The sequence below is a fragment of the Cetorhinus maximus genome, chromosome 13, assembly GCF_964194155.1.
Source record: "Cetorhinus maximus chromosome 13, sCetMax3.hap1.1, whole genome shotgun sequence".
In the NCBI taxonomy this organism is placed as follows: domain Eukaryota; kingdom Metazoa; phylum Chordata; class Chondrichthyes; order Lamniformes; family Cetorhinidae; genus Cetorhinus; species Cetorhinus maximus.
Window position 1 is genome coordinate 19,865,815 of NC_135891.1, and position 19,610 is coordinate 19,885,424.

The 19,610-nt window shown below is 42.8% G+C and overlaps 1 protein-coding gene across 2 annotated transcripts in view; it reads right to left on the bottom strand.

Moving 5' to 3' along the window:
* The window catches only part of LOC144688474 (proto-oncogene tyrosine-protein kinase Src-like), a 170,244-nt gene that overhangs the window by 33,090 nt on the left and 117,544 nt on the right, over positions 1–19,610 (bottom strand). For both annotated transcript variants that reach the window (XM_078555072.1, XM_078555071.1), the window contains exon 5: positions 12,278–12,381. In XM_078555072.1, the coding sequence (XP_078411198.1) occupies positions 12,278–12,381 (104 nt within the window). The remainder of the gene's footprint in view (positions 1–12,277; positions 12,382–19,610) is intronic.

Here is a 19,610-nt window from a genome sequence, read left to right on the forward strand (position 1 = left end):
TGTAAAGAGTGGGATAAACCAACTGCCATCTATCACTACAACTGGGAATCAACACAAGAGTGATTCATTGCCAAAGAATGGAAAAAGAGAATGAAAAGACACCAAGATGCCAGAACAACCTCCGATTCAACAAAATTCGTCTGCAGTGGCCAGAGCCATTCTTCCAATAATAGTGAGAGCAAGATATGGAAGGATTATAAGGCCTCCAGACCACCTGTACCTATGAACTCAGAGATTTGAGAGGGGGGAGATGGGATGTACATACATGGAGTAAACTGGGATAATTTTTAAATACATTGGTTGAAGACTTGGGGGAGGGTGTAGTACAAGGGTCTGGCACATAAATAATGTGGGACTGAGTACAGCATCACCCACAGTGATGTAAGAGAATACATGACCCACATCTCGGGGTCAGTGTAGTGTTAGACAGAGCTGTGTGTAGAAGCAAGCATGGAGACAGCTCCTAGCTTGGACCTTTACTACACCCGTGTATATAGTTTCTAGAAACATAGAAAATAGGAGCAGGAATAGGTCATTCAGCCCTTCAAGCCTGCTCCACCATTCAATATGATCATGGCTGATCCTCTATCTCCATGCCACACTCCCACCCACTCTCAATGCCATACTCTCCCCATACTCCTTGATGTCTTCAGAGTCCAGAAATCTATTAACTTCTTAAATATATTCAATGACTTGGCCTCCACAGCCTTCTGTGGCAAAGAATTCCACAGGTTCACCACCCTCTGAGTGAAGACGTTTCTCCTCATCTCAGTCCTAAATGGTCTACCCCATATCCTGAGACTGTGACCCATTGTTCTAGACCCCCCCAGCCAGAGGAAACATCATCCCTGCATCCAGTCTGTCTATCTGTGTCAGAATATTATACGTTTCAATGAGATCCCCTCTCATTCTTCTAAACTCCACTGAAAACAGGCCTAGTCAGCCCAATCTCTCCTCATACGACAATCCTGCCATCCCAGGAATCGGCCTGGTGAACCTAAATCAGTCTACTGAACCTTCTAGTAGTTAATAAATACTTACTGTTGAACTACCTAAGACTATGAATACCCTACTAAGACCTACCGAACAACACCCAACACCTTACAATCGTGACCCACTCCTTATTGATGAGCATAGAAAGTGTACGCTAATAAGCTATTTCACCATGGAAGGCTTCAGAGCTGATCCTATCCATGTCTTCATCAGATGCCCGCATATGCATATCTCCAGCATAGACAGTGATCCAGAGCAAAAACCCTGGGTGATTTGTTTTCTCTCCCTGATCTAACTGTAGATCAGTTGTTTCAGCATAGTCCTGGTACTGAACTGGGGCTCTTCCAGGTCTGTATGGCTTGGTACCAAACCAGCAGTGCAGCTGAATAAGATGGGAAGGATGCTCAATGAATATATCTAATTGGCAATTGCAAATGACTGCATAAAATTCTAGTTCTTACAAATCTCAATTGAACTCATTTTAAATTTCTCTCCACAAATAATTGATGATAGTGAACCGTATATGAACTGCAACATGGATATTTGAGTATGGAGAGAGGTTAGGAGAAACTTGTTTTCTCAAAGCTGCCGCAACACAGAATAATTTGCCAAAAGAAATGGCTGAAACAGACATTTAAAGGAAAATTGGATAAATATTTGAAGCGGAGGAAGTCACAATGCTCTGGGGGAGAAATCAGAATTAGATCTGGATTGCTCCAGCAAATAAATTGGCAGTAACACAATGGACTGAATGGCCTCCTTTTGTACTGTAACCTTCTATGGTTCTATTAATCAAGTAGTTGAAACACAGCCGGGAAGAGCCCCTAAAAAATAATTGTAATTCTTGGACTTTTCTGCTGCTAAACAAACTAACCTTGCACATTTGGGGTTTTGGGCAACAGGAAACAAAACTTGTATCTGAGAGCCATTTTCCTAAAACCACCACAAAACAGAACATGTACAGGAAGTTCTAACTAAAACACTGAATTCCATAAGACTGTACATGGAAAAACATCCCTGTGGATACCCCATGAATATTTACATGAATTATGTCAAACCACAAAAATAATTGAGTGATACAAACCCTGCTGCTTTGAGGCTTTATCGCATACATGTCAAACATCGATGGTTTGTGTGTTTCTTCAGCCCCGTCAGGGTGCCAGCAGTGGTGCTAAGAAACCAGCTTTATGCACCCTGAGGCTCTTTTTGTCAATGCCACCCCCAGAATGCACCAAAATTTTTATGCAAGAAACTTCGCACGCAAGTTGTCGCCATTCACACTGGGCTCTGCCAATTAGTGATTCACTTGAGAGGATGGGAAATACATAAAAGCTACTGTGCAACAGTACTTAATGTATCCCAAACCAACCTTACCCATTATCAATTTGACATCTAATTTGGCAGTGCAAATTACAACCTACATACAGCTCAATATTATCAATTGTTTTAGAACACATATCACATACATTGTGAGGTTATTGGGAACTGGAGCCATATACAGTTGTCAATCGGATGTATTAAATTAACTTCCCCCTCCCAAAGGCTTAATTTCACTGAGCCATACAGAGAAGAAAGAATTAGGATAAGAATAGGGGTACATTGAGGGGTGGGGGAGGGAGGCTGGAGGTAAACAAATCAACTGACCACTGTCTAGTGACCGATACTGGAAACGCACAGCTGTGGCATCAGGTCAGGATGTTGCTGAATTTGGATATGATGCCCCCCCCCCGCCATGGTTTGCCAACATTCATTGTCTAGGTTCGCACATGTACAGTGGCCACTCAGTTGAGGTATTGGACAGCTTTTCACAGCCATAGATCCATATCTCAGTACGATCAACTGACTCAGGGAGAAGAGAAGGCAAGGAAAGTAAATTGGTGAACATCTGCTGGTAACATAGTCCTAATAGTGCCAAGCACAACAGATTTCAAGTGCTCAGTGTGCAGCACTGCAGCATTAAGAGACTGTGCGATAGCACAGGGACATTTGAGGAGCTGAGAGATATTTTGATCAGGCAACCATTCTAAATACTAAATACTTAACTGAGATAATTATGGCTGGAATGTTCTAACATTCTTCAAAAAAAAAAATCCAGCCTAAGTGCAGCAATGTTAAGGCCCATTAATAACATCCATGCAAGACTGAAACAAATTTATGGACAGACATGACTCGCATACAAGAGGATCTGCCGCACCACACCATAAAATAAAATAAGCTGGGGCTTCGATAAACTTTTGATTCAGACTGGGATTTGACTTGCATACAAATTTACTTCATAGTTGGTTCAACGACCTCTGCATTCTTCAAAATTTCCAAGGCCTGAAATGCTGAATTTCATGCTATATTGCTTTGGAGGCTGAACTAATTTAGTCTAAAAAAAAATCAATATGCTGCATCAGTGAGAAGGCCTTTCAGAAATCTAAGAATTCTTACAGACTTGCTTATGGGTTGTTAAGAAGGAATAGGTGTCCTATGGGCACTAGTCACTGCAAGTAACACAAAATGCTGTTTTATAATGCTGAGTATACTACCACTTAACACACAATGAAACATACATATATCTTACAACATATGTCTCCTGCATTAATGTCATTTCTTACTTTTAAGATTAATTTGATATGTCATTTATAAAGGGAAAAACCTGTGAAAACATAATATGAAGGAACTTGTGTTTAACATTGCATTCATATTGTATTTGCAGACCTCCCAACACTATTTTTGCTGAACTTCAGATGCTGTGTACATAATTTTGGGGGTAGGTACAACTACCCATGTGACCTGTTTACCGATAACCAATTTGAGTTATGGCAAAACATACTTTTCCTCTGCCTCATTCCCTTTCCTTTCATTAATAGTCGACTGGCCTCTGACCTTGTGCTTGAGACTATCCAGTCTCTGATAGCCAGGCTGGTATTGGGTCTTCTTGTACCATGTCTTTCTTAGTAGTGGCTAAGCCTCATGCCTACAGGTCTTCCGTCTTCATATTTCGGCCCTCTATCTGGCCTTTGAGCACTCCTACTTACCTATAACCTTACCCCTTGAAACTCTCCTCTAAGCATCCAATCATTGTGCTAGCTAAACCAGCACTGAGTGCCTGACAAACATTTAAAAGTGATTATACTTTTGTCAATGTATAGTATGAACTCTTGGTTAGCTATGGTAGCATAGCGGTTATGGTACTCAACTAGCAGTCAAAATACCTTGTCTAATGTTCAAATTCTGTTATGGCAGTGAGGGAATTTGAATTCAATTAAGTAAGTTTAGAATAATATCAGTATTGGTGACCATGAAACTACTGGACTTCTGTAAATAGTTAATTTGGTTTGATATTGTCCTTTAGAGAAGGAAATCTGTCGGACTTACCCAGTGTGGCTGATGTGACTCCAGACACCCAGCAACATGGTTGACTCTTAAATGTGCTCTGAAATGGTCCAGAATGCCACTCCATTGTATTCAAGAAGGAGGCTCATCACCAACTTCTCAAGGGATGGGCAATAAATTCTGGCCTTGCCAACGATGCCCACCTTACCCCCAGCAACACTTGCCTTGCCAGCGACACCCACATCCAGTGAATGAATTAAAAGAAAAATGCCTCAACAAATGAAACCTGCTTTCACCTCCATGTTCCTACAGATTTTTGCAGGTGGCCCAATGAAATCTAATGCAAGAAGACTGTTTACATGGTTACGGGCATGGCAAACAGCATAATATCACATTCACAATGCCACAGAGGGTCATAGGCTGTTTAGAGTATTGTATTTGGTTACAAACAGCTTGTTACACAAGACTTTCAGAAAGAAACTAGGACATGGAACTAGGAGGCCAACAAGGATTTGGAATCTAATGCCTAACATTGGGGACGAGACTCCTGGACACAGCTTGCATTGGCCTTTAACTTAATCTGCTGCTGATTGTAGCATTCAGAGGTAGCAACTCGGCACTAGCAGCATTTGGTCAGGGGTAACACAAAAGTTTGGAAGTAACAGAGTTACAGCCAAAAGTTGCAAGGAAAGAATTTATTTTCAACAGTATTTTCAGGGCATTGCTTGTCCTTTGGTTGAAAGTAGCTTTGCCAACCAGAATCACATTCCTCTTTAGAGGGCTCTCAGCAAATATCTGCAGTAACACAACACACCAATCATAGTCCCAGTTCTGATCACTGCATGTGGATAACCCCAGGCAGGCAATTAATTTGCAGAGAAGGAAGGGGAGTAGATGGGGGAACATGAACAAGAGCAGCTGATTTTTACATAGTGACCTCAACAAAATCACCCAAAAGTAAAAAGGAAAATACTGCAGATGCTGGAAATCTGAAACAAAAACAGAAAATGCTGGAAAAACTCAGCAGGTCCAGCAGCATCTGTGGAGAGAGAAACAGAGTTAACGTTTCGAGTCCGTATGACCCTTCTTCAGAGCTGAAGAGAAGTGGAAATGTGATGACATTTATACTGTTTAAGGGGGGTGGGGCAAGTGGAGTTGGATAGAAGGCCAGTGATAGGTGGGGACAAAGGAGGGATTGACAAAGGTGTCATGAACTAAAGGACAAAGGGAGTGTTAATGGTAGTGGAAGTGCTAACAAAGGTGCTGATAGTGGCATAAAGGTAAGAAAGCAATTTATCCAGGTGTCTCTACTGCGTGGCCACTTCCCTCACCTACCCTGCGCCCCCCCCCTTGATTTCTTGTGCACGGGATCCAACGCCAGGGCAGCAGTTGCCCACCCCCAGACAACACTCACCTCCATGGCTAGGCATCAGTTGCCCCTGGACATCCCCCCCTACCCAACAGTCGCTTCCGAGGCTGGGCAGCAGTTACCCCAGGGCACCCTCCCCAACAACAGTCGCCTCCATGCCAGGACGGCACTTCACCCCACCACCACCCACCCCACCCCCAGCGCCCCTGCAGCCTGCAAAGCAAGAGGCGATAAAGGCAAAATACTGCAGATGCTGGAAATCTGAAACAAAAACAAAAAATGCTGGAAAACCTCAGCAGGCCTAACAGCATCTGCGGAGAGGGAGACAGAGTTAACATTTCGAGTCCATATGACTCTTCTTCAGAGCTCTGAAGAAGAGTCAAACAGACTCAAAACATTAACTCTGTCTTTCTCTCCACAGATGCTGTCAGACCTGAGTTTTTCCAGCATTTTTTGTTTTTGAAAGCAACAGGCGACCCTGACAAGCTGTGGAAAACGATGCTGTTCACTCACCTCCAGTCCCCCCAAAGTGAGGGCAGCCAATTATGCACATTGCCTATATGCTATTGTGAAACATGTCGACATGCTTTCCCGCCAGCGTGGACGGACGATCTGGCGGGGTCCAAGAGCCTGGTGGGATGGCCTTTTAATGATATACTGATGTATTACAATGAGCTCCCCGACAACCATTGGCTGGAAACGCGGCCCGCCGTCGGTGGGCTGAGCAGACAATCGCGACCTGCCTTCCCGCCATTGTGAAACATGCACACCACCTATCACACCCGCTGCCAGTGGGCACGGAAAACTCTGCCCTTAGTTTTTTGCCTTATCGATAATGTGGTACCTTTGAAATGTGGAAAACTGCAGTCGTGTGCTATATGACAATTTTAATTATTTAAATAATTCATTTTAATAATGCTTAACAATTATTTAACTTTAATTCAGATTTTAAATGATCATTGGGATAATTTAGTTAGCTCCATTCTTTGAGATATTCTCATATGTAAAATGAATGGGGCACGTTCTTATGAAAAATCTTTTTTCCTTTGTTTGCTGCACTTAATGATAATGTCATTAATACTAAAATATTAATTAGGCTGCAAAAGTGACATCCGGCTTTTCTGTGCTGAGAGCAATTATTATTTTTTAATTACTTTACAGGACTTCTAATGATGAAATTGCCAGTGACGATGTATGAGAATCATCAGCAAATAGGTTAACATATAGCTTAGGATAATAATACATTGTCCTTTCAAACAACAATACTGAAGTCCATTAACATTTCACATCTGCAATCACTATTCAAATGCAGCTCAGACCAAACCTTATAGGTGTCCCAATAGATCCAGGATTCCCAGCCAACCAAGAGAAAGAAAGCTTTTGTCCTACACTTTAGAAGTGATCCTTCTGACAATTTCCTGATTGCGAACCTCCTGATTGCACAACTCTGTTTTTCTGACAACAACAGTGAAATCAGTAGGGCTTTTCCATTGGAGACAGGTAAATTGGGATCCTGCCCGACTCATCAGTTCTACTAGATCAATGAGTCAAAAGCCTTCCTTCCTTTCCGATTACTGGCAGAACCCTACATAAAATCAGTCTCGAACTGGCTATATCATCAGGCTATTATGCAAAACTACACCTAATTTGATCATCTTGCTTCGAAAGGCTGATGTGGAAACTGAAATGAAAATGTGACAGTGGCACTGGCTAGAGAAGCTTTACTCTACAACTTCCTGTGGTATTCCTCATCCGGGGGTACTCAATGCCTCCAATGGATGCATAAAATAAGGAAGTATTCAATTTTTCAGCACATATATCCAACATTTTGTTAAGCCCAGGAATTCAACAACAACAGGATGCAAGTAGACTAAGGCGTCAATCTGCCCAACCCGCAGTTTGGCATAAAAAGGACTGAAGGATTACCTTTGGCAATAGAATAGTTTGATTAAGGTGACAAGTTAAGAAACCATGCAGGCAGAGTCAGGGCTAAATTGGATAGCCCCCCAAAATGGGCATGGGGATCGCAATGTGCAATTAACCAGCACCCATCGAATAATGCATCCAACTCTGTGCAATATGATTATTAGAATGATTACTCTGTGTGGCCAACAGTAACCACATTGTTAATTGGCTGCATGCATCAGCCAGGAGCCCAAAATTGTATCTTCCTGGTAATTCTTAAAGCTAGTTTGCACAGCTTACTGCTAGACTGCATTTCTTAAAAGGGAGGTTGTGGCTGGAGCATATGCTGGCAGTCATGCAGGAAGTGAATCTGACCTAGAAAGCAATAGCGACAAACACGGGAGAGAGCAGACTCCAAGGTTTTCAGCTGCTGCACTTGGTGAAGAAGGTTGTAAGTCGGGTGCGATTCCTGTATTCCCAGGGGCGAGGAGGTCCCCAAATACTTATTAAAAAGACAGTGGGAGCAGATAGCCATGGAGGTCAATGCCAGGGTCTAACCCTGAGGATCTGGAAGCAGTAACACAAGAAGTTCACTGACTTAACACAAATGTTCAAGGTCAGTGAATACACCTTCAACTGCCTTTGCCTATCAACTGCACAATTAGCTGCAGATTCTCTTCAAATCACCACACCCTCATCACTCACCTAGCAACAATCTCTATCAATCAGGACTCATACCTAACATTCATATGCATCACCTCACTCTCCCCCGCTCAGCACTGCTGCAAGCCTCATACCTACATCTTGAACACCACTGCTAGCTATACAAACAAGACAATCACTTCACCTAAATCCATTGCACCCACACACTGACACACTTCCCTCTTTCTCTTGCAGGACAAGGTGACGCACAACCGGAGGCAACAGCAACTAACCGGAGGGGAACAGGTGCATCTGCATATCCTCACCCCCATGGAGGAGATGGAATTGACCATAATTAGAATGACAACTGCTGAGCCCATGGTCAGTGACACGACTGCATCAACTGAAGGTGACAATATCCTCACATCTAGTGCTCCTGCTCACATCTCACCTCCTCCTCATTCCACAATCTCATCTGATTTACAAGCTGCAGGTGGTATAAACGCCTACTACTCTCCCCCTATCCCTTAACATAACTTTACCCTTGTATCTATCCCCTTTCAGATACCCAAGAGCAGCCTGGTCAGGCAGTGGACCAACAGCAAGAAGAGGGTGGTGATGAAGATGCACCATCACCTCAGTTTCACACTCGCACCCACCAGCAAGATTCGGATGTGGTGAGACACTGGGGCATGAGTGGTCTGTAGCTGGGGCAGGGGGCAAGAATCACACAGGCACTATCCTAGCCAAAGGCAGGGTCTTATGCAAGGTCTGCTTCAGAGCAATCAGATGAGTACTTCAATGGGGCAGGCTTAGAAGGTGGCTGATAGGTATGCGCAGTGAAATGCTTGCTGCATTCCCAGGCCTGTCAGAGATTGGAGCCGATCCTTTTCAGCATGGAAGTGGTAGACAACGCCTTTAGCATACTTGCAGACATGATCATGATGGCCAATGTCTCAGCTTCTATCGCAGCTCAAGCAGAAGCCACCCAACATTTGGGGGCTGTAGTGGAAGCTCAAACTGAAGTCGTGCAAACTCAGACTGCTGCCATCATGGCTGTTGTCCCCAGTGTTCAAAGGTGCTTGCAGGGTATCACTGCAGTCCAGCAATCCGTCCTCCAACTAATTACTGAGGTACCTCCCCAGGGGAACAGTAGAGGTATTGTAGAATATGAGCCTGCTGTCCTCTCTCAAGATGACAGCATTCATCCTCCCACCACTAAGTGCCCTTGGTGTTATCTATGGAAAGCACCAAATGCTTGTAGAAACATATCAACAGCCAGAAGATATCAACCAGCAACTGAACTAGAAGTAGCTGATGGTCCCTTTAAATATCTCTGGTAGGCAGGGTTCCTTCCTACTGTTTAACACATATTCAGCTGGCTGAAGTTAAGGGAGGGTGCTTGAAATGACAGCGCTGCCCTCAAATATGCATTGCACACTGAGGTCACAATCTGCCTACTTTGCATTCTTCCAGTGCACGGTAGCTGTACGCACGCAAGTGTCTTCACCAAATGACATGTGGCACAATTCATGACAGAAATGTTTGCGTGTACATTGGACATCATTTTGGTCCCCAAACAGCACCCATGGCACTCAAACATTGGCGCTACTGATCCTTATTCCGCACATTCAGAATTTAAAATCTGTAGAGATGCCTGTTAATGATCTTAACATTTTTCATTCATGCAGCAGGATATCACTAATAAGAAATCAGGATGAAACAAATTTCCATGTTTATTTCTGAAATGCAACCTCGAACACTGGACTGAAAATCCCCCATTCCTTTTAGCTGAAGATAAAGCTGCACTGCTACATCAAATTAACTAACGATTTGACTTACTTAGCTATTTTACACAGTAAAGGGTTACAATAATTGTGCGTGGTATTTAATAGGTTCTGATAATTCAACGTACTGCTGGGATCTAAAGCATTTCTGTTGTGTACTGCCTTGAGAGCAAGGAAAAGAACTAGCTTTTATCTATTCAGTGACCTACTTTTCACACTACTCTGCCTCTGGCCACAATGGGATTTCTCATTCTGACTGTATCTCACGATCCCTCTCTCTCGGATACAGATGTCTGACCTTAACTAACAACTTCAGCATTTTCGTTAATGACCTTGGCCTTTCACTTTTTATGTTTTTGAAATAAAAGAAGCCATTTAATTGTGATAAAACAAACCCTCTGAATCTCATCCAGGACTTTTACCCAGGGTTGAACATTTAAAAAACCTTAGTACTGCTCTACAGTAGAGGCTTAATTTTTCTGCTAAATAGATGAAGCCATTCTAATAATCAATCAATCATTGTTAGCTACAGCTTTGTTGCTTCAAAACCTCAGTCAGAGAAGCAACTTCAAAAAGATGCATTTTAAAAACGATGGTGCAATCAAAGCAATATGATGTTCATAGAGACTTTGCAGTTTTTCCACCTCCTTGCTCCAACGTTTCACAGTTATATCCCAACGTCAAACATAAAACCCACATTGTTTAGGGCTCCTCAGCATCAGAAGCCTTTTAAAGAAGAGCTTCCCTGTAACTATACATTTTGTGTAGCATCAGATGACAGCGCTATATTGAGAATGAGTGTAATTAGGCCTCCTTCCCATGAATTTTGTCCTCATGATGCCATGTAGATAAGATGCCCATATTACAGCAGTATTTCAATGGCCCATACTGCAACCAACAGAGCATTTCAAGTCTCATCTCAGGCCTATTATCTTTATTCACGCCATTTGTAAACTGTTACATAAAAGTTTATGAAATGGGACACATCCTACACAGGAAAGCTTTTTGTTTCTTACTGTGAACACTTTCTGTGTAACATTGTTCATGTTATCACTATATTACGCACAGCCACTCTTTACAAAGCAACATTGAAGTAAAAGGAATGCAGCGAAGGGAAGCTGTCAGCACATAGCCTGAGGGCACCACTTTCCGCATCCTACATTTTTTCACACTACCTGCAGGAGGTTAAGAACAAAGAATTCCTGTGCACCTTTATTCAGATAAGACAAAATGTATTTCAAATTGTTGCAGCAAATTGAAACTGTTTACCTATGAGTACGAAAGTTATAAATCGGGTTTGTGATTGCAAATAATGGTGGATCACCTGCCAAAAAAACTGCACACAAATTAATTTGTATCCTTGCTCTCATCCCTTCCCCCCCTAAACCTCACTGGCTGCCATTTCATCATTCTCTCATCTCAGGTGTTGTTAAGCAGGGCTCATTCTTATTCAGTGAATTCCAACAGGTTCATTGACTTCAGCTTGTTGCAGAAAGATTTGTCAAAACATTGACATTGCAGGAAAGAGAACGTGACAAATCTCTGAAAGTAGCACAAATACCACCTCAGGACTATGCTGTCTTATTTTGTCCTACATAGAACTGATTTGTCACTTGGGTCACCTGCTGGCTGTTTGGTCACCAGCACCGCCAATTTTTCTGAAATTATGACTGTCGCCTAGTAGACACAAGGTTAACTGGCAACCCTGTTGTCATTTTATTTTAAATATTGCACACTAAAACCTTCAACTGGCGTTATTGAATAAAGGTCGCTGTTTTGGTCGAAGTTGCGCACCGAGAAACCTTTCTGGGCCAGTGAAAAGCTGGGCAAAACAACACCCATATATGCTGCTTATCTTTCAATTTCCCCAAACCACAACACTGTTTAAAGGCCAAGATCTGCTCTAAGACTTATTCAGTAACTCGCTCACTAGTAGATGTACAAGAACACCTCTAAGCAATATCCCTTCCAATTTTTCAGCTTCTGTAATGAATGGATTTCAACTGATTTTGGTTCAGCTCCCTGAAGGTATTGTTGAGATGGAAAACCCAACATTTGGAAAATTGCAGATTTAAGTCAACTTGTTCTATGGCACATTAATATGCTGATACACTGAATTAGGAAGCGCTGTGTGTGCCATGTCATGTCAAAAAGTAAAATCAATTGTAACAGTCTGAGCATGTAAGGTGCACAGTCTAGGCATCCGGCTCAATCAATTTATAAAAGGAATTTAATTCATTTAATTTCCAGTCATAATTACCTTTTGTGGTCTCACTCTCCCTGACCAAAAAGGTACCTCGAGGGTTTTCAGGACTTAGTAGCATTCGCTCCGATTCTCTTCGCGTAATCTTCCCAAAATACCACCTGAAAGAATAATAGTCAATAAAAATGGCCATCATTTTGAGTAGTTAAGTATAGGTGCAAATTATCCATGCGTTTCCTGAGATTGACACTCACGCCAGAACCAAAACCATACCCATTTCCTGGAGCAACACCAAAACCAGCTTCAATTCAGAAACGGCACAATGGTTGCAGTGAGGGTAATAAAGTAGGATTGAAAGATCATCATTTGATCACTATTTCAACTAACCTGGTCCCCTCTACTCCATTTTGCTGTAAATTCAAACCTATCGCACAGAATGATGATCAGAAACCAAAGTGTTCTCTAATGAGATTGGCAATTTGGTAGATCAACTGTGCTCACTGAGAATTTTGTAAACTTCGCAAGTTCTTTTTTCCGATGTTGCATTAAAAGGTTTTAATAACTAATTTCACAATTCTCCCTTTTTTAAGAAGCGTCAAGACTTGACTTTTCATTTTAAAGCCTAAAAAGGGACTGAAGGTTATATAGAAAAGATCACACTCCCCATGAAATTTTAAGATTATACTGGACTTGGATTTCAAAATTCATCTTTAATTCAGGAAACATTTCCCTTGCAAATCAAATAAAAATCTATCTTTTTTGTCAGAATGGCTGAACAAGTAGCCTTATTTAACTCAATACTGAAATAACAAGGAGTTAATGCTCCTTCTGTCAATATCTTTATTGAACATGTCAATAGCAGTACCATACAAAAAAATCCCATTCTGTATGGTCATCGACTTATCCATTAGCATTGTTAATGGTGAATTTCACCCCCAGAATTGTTTCCCAGGCAGACACTGTGATAGACACCAGCCAATCCCTTGAGTGAATATGGAAAAGGAATGGGATAGATGGGCAAAATAGTTTTCTTTATGATTCTTTGCATGATTTTTTGAGAGCATGTGGCTTTTTGATGTGTATGATTTGTGTCCTACTTGAAATGCTTTTAGTCTCGTGATAGTTAGGAAGCTTCAGGCTTTTGAGAATAGTTGTTTTTATCAATATTCCCAGCTCATCTCTAACTTTTGGGCCCAAGCCCCATTCCAGGACTTGAGCGTGTAATCTAAGCTGATACTTCAGAGCAGTATCGAGGGAGTGCTACATTGTCAGAGATACCATCTTTCAGGCGAGACATCCAACTATTGCCCTGCTTATTACTGTGGCTCATAATTCAAGAGGATCAGTGGGGTTCTCCTCAGGTCCCAGCCTACACTTAACTTTTAACTCACACCATCAACTGGTCATTAAACTCAATGTATTTGTGGGTCATTGCTGTACAAGAACCAGCTGCCAGGTTTACCTACATAACAACAGCGTCTAAACAGTTCAAAAATAATTCATCAGCTCTGAAGCACTTTGAGATGTCCCTCAGGATGTGAACAGACAAGTCCACATGTTTTTCTTCCATCAAAAAATCGTTTCAAAGTTGTTTTCAACACATCAAATTACTCTCGAGGGCGGTGGGAGCTGAGCTTCATTAAAGGACTAGCTACTCCACACTACCTTTAGCTTATCAATACCTCCCTCCAAATCAGCTGCAGTGCCTGGCCCAATAGTGAGTGCATTTTTCACGTCACGGTCTCCCAGTCTTTTTAGGAATGGGATTAAGGTGAAGCAGAGTGGCAATATCTCTTTGTTTTAAAAGCTGGTAATGCTGCAATATTAAAAAAGGCCTCAGAAACCCTGGAAGCTATTTCCTCTGCATGCAAGCCCCTGTGCTTTCTAATTTATAGCCCGTGCAACTTTGGCAAAGTAAAGCGCAATCTGATTAAATAGGGCAAATGTCAATATTTAACAATAGATTGCAAGTTGCTTATGGCAATCATGAGATGGCAGTGGTTGTGTTTTCCATAAACAATAGGCTCTGGTAATTAGCATCACCAAATCATATTTCCAGGTAGTTTCACATTTTGGTCACTAGCAATGGCGGTTAAGATGAGCTGCTTCTTTAACATCGATAACACATTTAAATTCTTTTTGTAACTAACAGATTGAACTGAACATTGTCATCTCTCTCATCAGTGTGTCCAAATGACCAACCATGTACTACATGCAGACCCCATACCATCAATAATACATATGCCCCCTAGATAGCAACTTCAATAATTCAGGAGGTTGCCTGTCTCCATGCATGAATTTGGTAATACATTGGAGCATAAATTTTCCTGTCTGCAGAGAGATGGTTTTCAGATTATAATGTTTTCACCAGCATCCCAGTAATCCTACCACCACCCCCCAACCCCACCACCCACCCTTGCCATTCTGAAGATTGGTGCTGCAGATTGCCTCTCTGCATCCCCATTGTACTAACCCCAAGGCTGCCAGCTGCACAGACACCAATAACCTGCTGTGTTCAAATAACTGAAGAAATCTTTTCTCAGGAGCCGCAACTCACTGAGTTTAACCTTTGAAGTACCAAAATGCCCTTTTCTAGCTTTCTGAGGTACATTTTTCTAAAATATTCCTCTACTTTTTGAATTTTCTCTCATTTTTTTTCCCAATTATACATAATCCCCTGCTCCCCTCTACCAATACATCCCCTCTATACTAGGATACATTTTCAAGGTCACTGACTGCTCATATTGAAGATGCATTGGCTATAATATTCCAAAATTCCCTGGATTCTGGAAAGGTTCCAGTGGATTGGAAAAATGCAATATAATGCCTTTATTCGAAAAGGGGGGGGGGGGGAAGAGGCAGAAAGTAGGAAACTATAGACCAGTTAGTTTAACATCTGTCATTGGGAAACTGTTGGAATCTATTTTTAAAGAAATAGTAATGGGGCATTTGGAAAGTCAAAATGCAATCCATCAGAGTCAGCATGGTTTTATGAAGAGTAAATCGTGTTTGACTAATTGGCTCAAGTTCTTTGAAGATGTGACAAGTAAAGTGGATAATGGGGATCCTGTAGATGTAGTATATCTGGACTTCCAGAAGGCCTTTGATAAGGTGCCACACAAAAGGTTAATACACAAGATAAGATCACACGGAGTTAGGGGCAATATATTAGCTTGGATAGAGGATTGGCTAACCAACAGAAAGCAGAGAGTCGGGATAAATGGGTCTTTTTCTGGATGGCAAGCTGTAACTAGTGGGGTGCCATAGGGTTCGGTCCTTGGGCCCCAACTATTTACAATCTCTATTAATGACTTGGATTCAGGGATAGAGGGTACTAAAGCTAAATTTGCATATGACACCAAAATAGGTGGGAAAGTAAGTTACAATGAAGAAATGAGAAATTTACAAATGGATATGGACAGGTTAGGTGAATGGGCCAAAATTTGGCAGATGGAGTTTAACATGGATAAGTGTGAGGTTATCCATTTTGGTTGGAAGAATAAAAAGGCCACTTATTATTTAAATGGAGAGAAACTTCGGAATGCTTCAGTGCAGAGGGATCTGGGTGTCCTCGTGCATGAATCGCTGAAAGCTAGTGTGCAGGTACAGCCGGTAATAAGGAAGGCAAATGGAATTTTGGCATTTATTGTTAAAGGAATAGAATATAAAAATAGGGAAGTGTTGTTGCAACTGTACAAGGCATTGGTGAGACTGCACCTGGAGTACTGTGCACAGTTTTGGTCCTCTTACTTGAGGAAGGGCATAGTTGCATTGTAGGCAGTTCAGAGGAGGTTCACTAGATTGATTCCAGAGATGTGGGTCTTGTCTTATGAGGAAAGATTGAGCAGTTTAGGCCTATACTCACTAGAGTTTAGAAGGGTGAGAGGAAATCTAATTGAGGTATATGAGATGCTAAAGGGGATAGATAAAGTAGACGTGGAGCGGATGTTTTCCCTTGTGGGGCTTTCTAGAACGAGAGGCTAAGGGGCGGTAGATTTAAATCAGAGATGAGGAGGAATTACTTTTCTCAAAGGGTCGTGAATCAGTGGAATTCACTGCCTCAGAGTGCAGTGGATGCCGGGACGCTGAATAAGTTTAAGGAGGAGATAGACAGATTTTTAATTAGTAATGGGTTGAAAGGTTATGGGGAGAGGGTGGGAAATTGGAGTTGAGGCCAAAATGAGATCAGCCATGATCGTATTGAATGGCGGGGCAGGCTCGAGGGGCTGAATTGCCTACTCTGCTCCTAGTTCGAATGTTCTAAAATGGGGAATGCCAGCTATTTTATTTAATTTTTTTATTCACTCATGGGATGTGGGCATCGCTGGATAGGCCAGCATTTATTGCTCATCCCTAATTGTCCTTGTTCAGGGGGAAGTTAAGAGTCAACCACATTGTTGTGGGTCTGGAGTCATGTGTAGGCCAGACCAGGTAAGGATGGCAGATTTCCTTCTCTAAAGGACATTAGTGAACCGGATAGGTTTTTACAATAATGATTTCATGGTCATCGCTAGTCTCTTATTTCCAGGTTTTTTTATTGAATTTAAATTCCACCATCTGCTGTGGCAGGATTCGAACCTGGGTCCCCAGAGCATTACCCTGAGTCTCTGGATCACTACTCCAGCAACAATACCAATATGCCACCACTTTCATGATAACTAAGATTTTTGGCTTCAGGTGGCTCGGATAGCTTCATTGTATGGAGAGAGAAATTAAGCTTCAAATTCATGCTCCTATTAATTTTCCTGTATCTCAAATTGCCAGATTACTCTCAGATCTTGGCATTCGGATTTATGATTCATTCAACAATGAGGCAAAAGGCCCTTGCAAACCACTAGCCCTACAATTTTTTAAGTGGCAAATTGTAAAAGAGGATTAGATAAGCTAGGCATTGGTTTAAACACACTGGCCACAAAATTTGGCTCCATGGTGCCACTGGTTTCAGCACCACGGGAACCCAGAGGTGGAAAAATATGGCAGAGGGGATCCACTTCTGACTACCTCCAGTATGGCTCATGCCGGCCACCATCTTTGGATGGTCGATAGTGCAGGCATCCTACATGTGTGCTGTAGGCATGAGGAGTAGGCAGATCGTATCATCAGTCAACATCTAATAGTGATTTGGTGCCTGACCTGCCATTTTGGACCTTGCAGGTCCTGTTAACACCCTCTCTTAAATGCGCACAAATGAACATATGCTCATAAAAGCTAAATACTGCCGATGCTGGAAATCGTAAATAAAAACAAAATGCTGGAAAAACTCAGCAAGTCTGGCAGCACCTGTGGAGACAGAAACAGAGTTAATGTTTCGAGTCCGTATGACTCCTTTTCAGAACAAACATTAACACTGTTTCTCTCTCCACAGATGCTCCCAGGCCGGCTGAGTTTTTCCAGCATCATCTCTTCTTATTATTGAGAATAATGTCAGCTGTGTGAGGGACCGTCCCAGTAGCGTTATTTAAAGGGATCACCAAATTCAGGTGAGGCAACTTTCTTTTGCTGGTGGAAGCACTGTGCTGCTGAAGGAGTCCACGCAAATTCGGAATCAGAAAACTTGCTCTCGGTCATGGGGGTCTCTTGGGGTCCAGCCTGAAAAGAAGATGAAGCAGAGATAGTAGAGGAGAAACTGTGTGCAGAGGGAAGAGGAGGAGGGTTCTCAACGCAAGGCTGTGACCCACCTAGGATCTTCAGAGGGCACTTCACCTACCTTAACCTCCTCAGGCATTGCTGCTGGCTGAGGTGAAGTTTTTCGAAGGCAATGGTCACTGAACTGTGCCACTGCCTCCAACCAGCCGCAGAGCAAGGTGAGGTTGGCTCTGCCAGAGCTGTCAAGGTTACTATCACCCTCAGGGTCCTTCCAGGCTGGAGCCGGTGGCATTGCCAACATCTCAGTTTGCCATGCATTGCGATATCCTGGAGGTAACCAAGGGCCTGTGAACTAAGGAGAGGGAACCTCATTGTCCTCTCTCTAACCAGAGGGCAGCAGGAGGAGCGGGGGGGGAAGGAATGAGGCATCAGGGTCATCGTTGCTCCAAACAGCCTTGTCTATGTGCAACTCAACAGACTCTGGTTCCCTTGAAAACATCTTCAAATCACTGCGCCCGTTGGAGCCACTGCCACTCCCCAGATGCAGCTCTCACCAATTCTCATCATCTACTAGAGCACAGATTGCTGGGCTGCTGAGAGAGCCTACAAGCCCCCTTGAGCACTGAGATCTGCAACCATCACGGCAGCAGTCTGAACCTGCATGGCAACACGCATGGATCTCATGACCTGAGTCTGAGTTCCACTACAGCACACCAATGCTGGATGGCCTCTGCCTCCTGTTCAACAATGGTAGCTGAGGCATTGGCCACCTGATGCTGCATCACAGCTGTGTTCACAAGCACTGTCATGGAGTTGGTCACTGTTTCCATGCAGGACAGGATGGACTTCAAACTGTGTGTGAAGCCCAGTACCAAGTTGGAGCCAACTTCTTCCGTGTTTTTAACAATAACGACAGGCTCTGCGGCAGTGCTATCAATACACCAAGCATTTTCCTGTCGGCTGCCCAACTGACATCCTCATTTGAATCCACTGCAGCAGAAAGTGACTGTGACCTTGTACTTTTTTCCTGTCTTTGCTGCACCCCATTCATGCCCGGTACTCATGACACGCAGATCCCACCTCTACACCACCTTCTTAGGGGTGTATACTGTCAGTATCTGAGTTTGTAGCTTCAAGTGTTCGATGAAGTGATGGTGCTTCTTCATCAGATGTTTGCTCTTCTTCTCACCCTTCACCATCAGGCTTCACTGGCTGACCAGAGAGGTGATTGCATAGTGGTAACGTCACTTGACTAGGAATCCAGAGGCCGAGGCTAATGCTCTGGGGACATGGGTTCAAATCCCACCATGGCAGCTGGTGGAATTTAAATTCAATTAATGAATATAGAATTGAAAGCTATTCTAATGGTGACTATTAGACTATTTTTGATTGTTGTAAAAACCCATCTGGTTCGCTAATACCCTTCAGGAAAGGAAATCTGCCGTCCTTATCTGGTCCGTCCTACACAGGACTCCGGAACCACAGCAATGTGGTTAACTATTAAATTACCCCTGAAATGGTCTAGCAAGCCACTCGGATGTACCAAACTGCTACAGAGTCAAAAAGGAATGAAAATGGATGGACCACCCAGCATCGACCAAGGCATTAGAAATTACAACTGCAAATCCAGCCATATCGACCCTGCAAAGTCCTCCTTGCTAACATCTTGGTCAAAATTGGGAGAACTGTCCCACAGACTAGTCATGCAAAAGCCTGACACAGTCACTCACCGAATCATACCTTAAAGACAAATGTCCCAGACACCACCATCACCATCCCTGGTTAGGTCCTGTCCCACCAACAG